We start from the raw sequence: 8,178 nt of genomic DNA on the forward strand, positions 1-8,178 counted from the left end.
GATGAGGCTGTGCAGCTTGGTATTTAGCTGCAAAAACTCCTTGGAAGATGTTAAATGACTGTGATTTCTAGCTGTTTTCCAAAGAAGTCTTTGGATTCCCTTAGTCTCCCCTTAGAATTTTTTGAAAATATTGATTGCATGTAACGCTATGTGTGTGATGCCTCAAGAATGTAAATAAATACCAGATCGGTATTTTAGTTATGCAATCCGTTCATCTGGGCCCATTTCTATCAGAATGGATGTAGTCAGGTTTCTTCAGGTTATACTGATGAGAGAGGGACAATGCTCCACCTGTGGGTGGATTTGTTTTGACAGTCAGAACATCTCAGGTTTAGCGCTGCTGCACATTGACGCACTGCAGCCATTAATGTAAGCCAATTCCTCTTCCTCAGACATATGGACCCCAAGAGGAGGCGATCAGATGACTTCCGCTCCCAGAGCTATGGCAGCAGTGGAGGAGGCAGCGGAGGAGGTGGAGGAGGAAGTGGAGGAGGAGGAGGAGGAGGCAGCAGCAGCGGAGGCCATGGAGCAGACTTTCGGCGGATGCCCGATCACAGAGGAGCCCCAGGGAACCATGGCCCCAGCACAGGGCCCGACCACCACCGGCCCTTCCACCCCGACAAACCCGCTCCTCTGCTAGATCCGCGCTCCCCGCAGGCCCAGAAGTCTCCCCATGATTCACACACGCCCCCCGAGCGGACCCCCGTCGAGCCCAAACCCGTGGGGGACTTCAACTGGAACAGCAGGTAGACGGGCTCCGGGCCTCCAGAGACCTCAGGCCTAGAGGCCAGACATGGTGCCCAGTGAAGGCTGCCCTCGCTGGGGGGGGGAAAGGGAGAATGGCTTGCTGCTGCTGCTGCCGCCGCCACCACCACCACCTCTGGTGTTGGCCTAGTGCAGCCAGTGGGAGCTCCCCTTCTCCATACACAAACAACCTGCTCAACAGAAGGGGATCAAGACAAGCAAGCACCATCTCCACTCCCCCCTTCCCATGGCCATCAGGAGTGCAGCCAAGAGGTCCAACCCGCTCCAGACCCCCTTCCCCCCCTCTTCACTACCTGAGACAGGTCACAGCTTGACCCAGCGGAGCAGACTGGAGACACTGTCTAACTGTTAGCTAGCGTTCTATGGACTCCGTGAACTGAACAATGTTAAGTCCTATGGACTGTTACAGGAGCAATCTCGATGCCTTTTTGAAAAGTATGATTGAATGACACACATTTTGAAGTGCCTGATGCATTTGGCCTTTTGAACGTAAACAGAGAAGGGATCGACCCCCACCACAAGAGTAAAACGTTTATTTTTTGATGTTTGTCGCTTTCGATTGTTTTGTAGTTGTCATTGTATTCTTTTCCAAAAAAAAATGTGGATCTGTATTCTTAGAAAAGAGTAGTCTGTGTTACAAAAACTGATCATGGCTGCTGCACCTTCATGCCATGGAAGCTTTACATTGAGGAAGCTCTGGTGAAGCCATCACGTGTTTTTGATTTGGCTCTTCCCCTCAGCACCTTTCTCAAAGGCTCACACCCTCTAGAAGGACTATCAGTGAATTACACTGAAACAGCTTCCTTTTAAACAATAATAATGTCACTTTAAATGTTAATGATAATGAATCATTAGTAACCACTTCTGGTTTTTTTCCATCACTGAATTGACCAGTCTGCTAAAAGAAAAAAAATACCATTGGTATGGTTGTAGATTTGTATCTATCCCTTAGCTGTGCTACAAGCACATAACTGTTGATGGTCGCCCAGCTTAATGGTAAGAACGGGGCTTTTATGCACCAGTATTCAAGGTCTGTGTATGTCTTTAACGGATGACTGAGAACACTATGATATCTAAGCTACTTTCCCTCTTCATTGTTTTTGTTGTCCAAAGGATGTACACATTGAGCCATTTCAATGCCTGTTGGGGCCTCATTGGCCAGTATAGGCAGTAGGAATCATTCTTCTGCATCTGATATTGCACTAAAAGTTCAGTACTCTACAACTCCTCTGTTTTTCTACTTTGTACGTATTGAGTGATGTACTCAAGAAAGAAAATAGTGTAACTTGCTCTTTATTTTTCCCCTTCTTTCTTTCTTTTTTATCTGTTATGTGTATGATTTACATCTACCTTAGAAAGTCTTTAAAAAAAAAAAAAAAAAAGGAAATGATCCAAGGATGTGTCAGGACAAGAACCTGACAGACAGGAGTCTCCAGCACAGAGAACAGCAGACTCTGCCTTGGTTCCCGCCCACATCTGGTCTGGCACTGTATGAGTAGACGGGCAGTGCTCTGCAGCCAATCGGAGCCACGACCCCGATTGAACATGAATCACGTGGAAATGTATGTTGTGGTTTTCTTTTTTTTTTTTTTGGTTGGTATATTTTCCTCTAACATTCTCTCCATGTGCCTTAATTCGTATGTCCATTCACATGAATATGGATGCCAGGACGTTCTGTGATTTGAACATCGTGATGTCTCAGTATTAGGTGGTCGTGATTGTCATAATCAAAGAACGCAGGAAGACTGCTTGAGTCCACTCGGGGAAAGGGGGTGGGAACAAACTTTCAGGTTGTGTGAAGGCAACGGGGGGGATGATTTTAATGTCTTTGAATCAGTGTTTGTGTGTGCATATACAATGGTGGAGGGTATCTGTTGCAAGAGACTGCTGGGAAAATCTTCCTGACCCCCCCCCCCCCCCCTGCCAACCAGACACTACCCAACAGCCCTCAGAGCTGAACTGATCCTGACAGACATGCCAACCAGAATAATTTATAGACGAGATGAAACTAAAACGCCACTGGTCACACAAGCTATTCTGTACATATGTTTATAGACCTATATGTATTAAACTTTCCTACATCAAAATGTTATATCTGGTGGTATCCATTTTGTCTCAGATTTGAGATGTCTGTGTTTATAATGTTGCTTAAAACAAACAAAGAATATATATATGTCTGTCTATGGGTTAACTCTGTGACGTGAAGAAGGCTCATGGGACCGAGACATTTCATTCAACAGCATAATGTCCACCAGGTGGCAGTGTAAGCCATGTAGACTTAAGGCCCTGCTGAAAGAGTTTTTGAACTGCAAGTCACTTCAATTCTAGCAGGTAGATGGGGAGTCAAGATTCACACAAGACACATTTTCCAAAACAAATCGACAAGACAATTTATTTTCGCTCAATAAATAATTTACAGTATATACATGTGGCATGAGGCACCGTCTTAGTCCTACATACAAGCCCAAGTTTGATCTCTCTGGCAAACCCATTCTGTAATACATTTAGTTTTTGTTTTGTTTAGTTTTTGTGTTTTTATTATTTACTAGCTTTACAACTCTGATGAACTCTATTCACAATCAAGTTCATGACACTTAAGAGCTAAACATGAACAAAAACATAAAGTGCTTCTTCCATAATGAAAACAACAACAAAAACACCATTAAATTCCCTATTTTTGGATATGGTTCAGTTCCGTTCTGCTTTAGATCTGTTCGGTTGGTTAACATTTGGTGTGTTGTTTCACATACATAGAACCTTTTCTCTTTTTAAATAAAAGGTCACATTCACTGTACTCACATATATAAAATGTCAAGATTTACAAAAATTTGAACACAACAAATAAACACTATTCTTTTCCAAATTTAACAACTTTTACAAACCTATGTACAGACTCACATTACACATGAAGAACCATCCAACAATAAAAGTTGACTATGCACCTATCAACACAAAAAGTCCACATTACAATCATTTTGTGGTTTGATAACCGTTTTTTGTTAGTTTCTGTCTGAAACCCAAATGAAGTCTGCACTGGCACATGCTAGTGTTAGCAGTAGTACGCCCTGCCTGATGTTTCAGTGTAAGCGTCCCCTTGGAGGTATTCACCTCTGAAGGACAGATCTAGCATAAATGTATTGGCAAAGGCTGGATCCACTCGTGCAGTAGGGAAAAGTACCACAGCACCGAGGTGAATCTTTTGGGAGCAATATTCAGACAGATGTTCAATGTGGTCTTTAAAAGAAACACGAAATCCACACTGCGAGACTGAATAAACACCACGGTCCAATTTCCATCAGCAAATCTTCTTGCAAATCAGGGAGCGACATGCACTTTCAACCTGCCTGGGGTGTTGATCTAAGCATCTACTGCATCACAATGACCTGATAATGTAGTTGAACATGGGAGTGGGCATGTTGTTCTTACATTAGCATTGATATTACGAGGCACCCAGAAGGTATTTTTTCTTAGTACAGCAGGCATTTTTAGTGCTATAAACATTTAACTAAACCCCCCAATCCTTATCCCACTTTATATTTTTTTTAAATCTGACTTCATATTTTTTTTTAAATGGTGCTGGAGGATTCTGTAACAGAGAAAATAAAAAATAAAAACAACAGCGATGCCTCCTTTGCAATGGAAGTAGTGGTGAAGACGATCTGTGGATAATCAGAGCATGGCTGACACTGCACTCTGTTAGATCATACGTGCATACCGCTCACAAACTCAAGTCCATCCACTGATTTCGTTTAGCAGCACCTTCCAGTATTATACACAATCAGGATGTCTGGTTGGAGTCCAAATACTTAGGTGAACCACAAAGGTTCCCAAAGAAGAGAGAGAGAGAGAGAGATGCAAGGATTACGAGAGGGGGGGGATAAAGAGAGAGGGAGGGAGAGAGTAAAAGAGACAGAGTGGGTTAGTGAGTGCAGAAAGACTCAGCGAGAGAGAGAGCGAGTGGGAGAGAGAGTGAGCAAGAAACAACTCAGATGTTTGGGGAACGTTGTTGGCACCAGGGCTGGTTCTTTGGCAAAGGGCCTCAGCCATAAATTCACAGATCTGCAGAATTGTGAGTCAAGAGAGGCCTACAGCACAGCCACGTCGACACCCCTTTTTTGAAAACGGAGAGAGCCTTTTATTCTTCGAGGAGCAGTCAGAAAGACGGATGAGTCTGCCTGTGGGGTCATGCACCCCCTATAACCCGGCCCAGTCAGTCTTTGTGCTTGGCCAGTTCCCCCGGCTCAACTGGGCATCTTCCACAGCGCCGTGATTGTAAACCGACCCAACAACGTTGAGTCGGACAACCAAACAAAAAAGCTCTGGCAGCTCTGTGCTGTCTGGTCCCCTTCCATGTTGGGATTTAAGTAATGGAGGCTCTCTGTTCAGTTGATCGATGTGAATTTTTGTTTTGAAAAAAAAAATCTGTAAACATATTGTTCGCGTGGCGACCTGCCCTTTCTATGTGCCCCAAATTAGCTTGCTCTGGGCTTGGTTTTTGTTAGCGGTCGAATGAAGTCCGCACGAGCTCCAATCAAACAGAGCAATAAATATTTTCGAGATTGAAACACCAATGTAATGTGGGTGTATTTTCTTTGACGAAAAAAATTTCTTTGACACTGTTATTGACACATGGAAACGGTGAAGTAGGAGGTTTTTTTCCAATCTGTCTGCCAATTCACTTTGGCAAATGTTTTTGGCAGACGAAGGCCATTCAGAGTGACCTTAGACCACCAGGCCAGCGCTATATTGAAACCCTGGGTGCAGTATAAAGACATTAGCAAATATGTCTCCCAACTACAATTATACAGTTCTAAGGAACACACACACACTCACAGGATATCCAAAGCAACACACACTAACAGACATGCACAGAGTTCACACACACACACACACACACACACACACACACACACACACACACACACAAACACACATAAGCTGTACAAAAGGACCTGGCGTTACGGCCAATTAATCTCCACTGCAGACAACCAGGCTCGTTGCTCTGACGTCCCTTTGGCTAAGGGCTCCTTCTCAGTGAGCTCTGGCCTCTCCCAGCTCTGGAGGCTCATCAAACAGGAAGCTCAGGGAAGGCCCTCATACTCAACAGAGGTTACTAACAGCTCCTGTCATGGCCACCCCTGGTACCCCCCCACCCTCCACACACACACACACACCAGGGGCCACATACAACCACTCTACTCGCTTGGCACCAGTCAAGGAAGAGATCCTCAATGGAAGTAAAAAAAGAAGGGATGAAGAAGGAGACGAAGAAAAACATATCCTTCTTTCCACAGATCATCCCCAGTCCCATCATCTCCCGTGGACCATTCACCCTCCCTGGGAATGAGGGATTAAATCCAAAGCTGGACATCCAAGCTCTTGAAAGACTGAGGTGGGGAGGGGTGGAGAGAGAGTGTGTGTGTGTGTGTGTTGTGTGTGTGTGTGTCCGGGTGGGGTGGGGGTCTCTCACTGCAGTTTCTCCTCATCACAACCAGACAAATGAACGTGATGACAGACAACCAGAGGGATCTCACTCCAACTTGACAGATTACAATGACGCTGTTCCCCTCAGCCCCAATGACCACAACACAAATGAGTCCATGGCTGGGATGAGTGCGATGACCTGGCTCAGAGCCCCTTTGGATCTCCCCCCTCCTCCCTGGGGTTGGGAGTGAGGGGGTGGACCAGTGCAGGAGCTCAGCCTCTGACAGACTGGACGTGACACGGTGAGACCAGTGTTTTCGCAGGCACACATCTCTCCCACAGCCATCACACGATGATTAAGATGACAACAATGACAATAGTGATCGCGGTTGGAGGACTATAGATGCGCCAAGCAACCTTCAGTCCAAAGCGCCAAAACCAACAGGTTGAGGAGAAGCAAGAGGACAGAGCAGGACCCCTTGTGGCTCGTGTTGCCTAAACGCATGTCCCTCTCGAAAATGTGGTGCTTGTCCTTGTTGGAGTGGAGCACTTTCACGTCCTCCAAGGCGTAGAAAGCCGCCAGGGTGAAGTTGATGTCCCCTGACGACAGCAGGTCGAAGACGCAGGAGTGGAAGTACATGTCCTCCACCGGGAGGTGCTCTTTGCACTTAGCCATGGCCGTTTTGTAGGTAAAGCCATGGAGTGCGCCGCCAGGCTTTCCCCGGCCCTGGGCCTGACTCTCGACGGTGTGGGCCCTGAATGTCCTGAAGTCGATGCGTTGGTTGGCGGGGCAGCCGTGTAGGCACAGGTACAGGTCCTGACTGTCCTGGTCCTCCACAGAGTTCACCACCTCATCAGGCATCCGCACGGCGAATGTCAGGTAGCGGCCCACCTGCCGGACCACGATGGTGGTGCCGATGTAGCGCGCCTGGATCTCCACGTGCTGACCCGGAACCTTCTCGATGATTCGCAAGGTGTTCGCGCCGTGGCGATCGCCACCGTTCTTCGAGCCGTCAGCGAAAGCTGCTGGGAGTTCGTCGGTCTCTGCGTGGTACATCTTCTGATCGACACACTCCTGGAAGTTCTTGAAAATGATTGTCAGCTGAAAAAAAAAAAAAAAAAAAAGGTCAGTGAGAAGCCACCAATGCCACACCGACACCTGAAATATGGTAGTTCATGCACAGTCAGACAAAAATGTCTCACATAAGTCTTCATGGTACTCTCAGTTCTCTCACAAAAATGAGTTGGCGCCTTCAACATTACAGTTACTTTCTCATGTGCACTACATACATACATGTTATAAGCCAATAATCAAAGAAATGTCTTTAAAGCCAAGGCTGATACTAAATCAAGTATTATTACGTTAACGCAATTCAACGGAGCTCTTTAGTGTTGCAGAGAAGGGGAAAAAGAACCAGCACTAATTCAGCCTCACTCTCCCTAAGCAGGCCTGTCTTAAGTGTCACATTTCAGCTGCAGCTCGAACGTGCAGGAGGCCAAAGTAAACGCTTGCAGAGGAACACAGGTCTAGTCTCTGTTAAATCAGGCCTCAGTTCGCAGACACAAAGGCAATCCATTCATGCTTCTCAGAGTGGCCTGTGAACCCCAGAACCTTGCTCCAGGGAGTGGCCTTGCGCCAGGCGGCCAGGGCCGGTGCGTGTGGCGGGGGCTAATTAAGCAAGACTGGCGCTGCCGTACCAGGGTGGAGTGGGGTGGGGGGGGCTGTCACACTGCTGACCCTGAGATGACAGAGTGGGTGTGCTGTCTGAGGTGACGGGGTATGGGAGTAGAACATAACCTCAGTGTACCTCAGTGTGAAGAACATTTTGAACAGAAATGCACATTAAGAATTGGGTGGTTTTAAGTAATCAAACACTCACAGGGATCACCTCCGCAAACTTCACTGTTAGGGGACTGCAGGACAAGACACTGATTGGTTGGCCAAGACAGGACAATGTGGTAAAGCATGACATCCCTTGGTTGTCTGAC

General features: G+C 46.5%; 2 protein-coding genes across 5 annotated transcripts in view; one reads left to right on the forward strand and one right to left on the reverse strand.

Annotated features, from left to right (window-relative positions):
• Positions 1 to 2,857, forward strand: part of chd2 (chromodomain helicase DNA binding protein 2) — a 45,017-nt gene extending 42,160 nt beyond the window's left edge. For all 4 annotated transcript variants that reach the window (XM_042705048.1, XM_042705051.1, XM_042705049.1 and 1 more), the window contains one exon: positions 393 to 2,857. In XM_042705048.1, coding sequence (XP_042560982.1) covers positions 393 to 750 — 358 coding nt within the window. In that variant the 3' untranslated portion in view covers positions 751 to 2,857. The remainder of the gene's footprint in view (positions 1 to 392) is intronic.
• A 272-nt stretch (positions 2,858 to 3,129) lies between these two features.
• On the reverse strand, positions 3,130 to 7,348 carry LOC122130333 (repulsive guidance molecule A-like; the record flags this gene model as incomplete). The annotated part of the gene is made up of 1 exon (XM_042705052.1): positions 3,130 to 7,348. A coding segment is annotated over one exon (762 nt), but the record flags the coding sequence as incomplete, so codon positions are not given.
• Between the last annotated feature and the right edge of the window lie 830 nt (positions 7,349 to 8,178).

The sequence above is a fragment of the Clupea harengus genome, unplaced genomic scaffold (assembly GCF_900700415.2).
Source record: "Clupea harengus unplaced genomic scaffold, Ch_v2.0.2, whole genome shotgun sequence".
In the NCBI taxonomy this organism is placed as follows: domain Eukaryota; kingdom Metazoa; phylum Chordata; class Actinopteri; order Clupeiformes; family Clupeidae; genus Clupea; species Clupea harengus.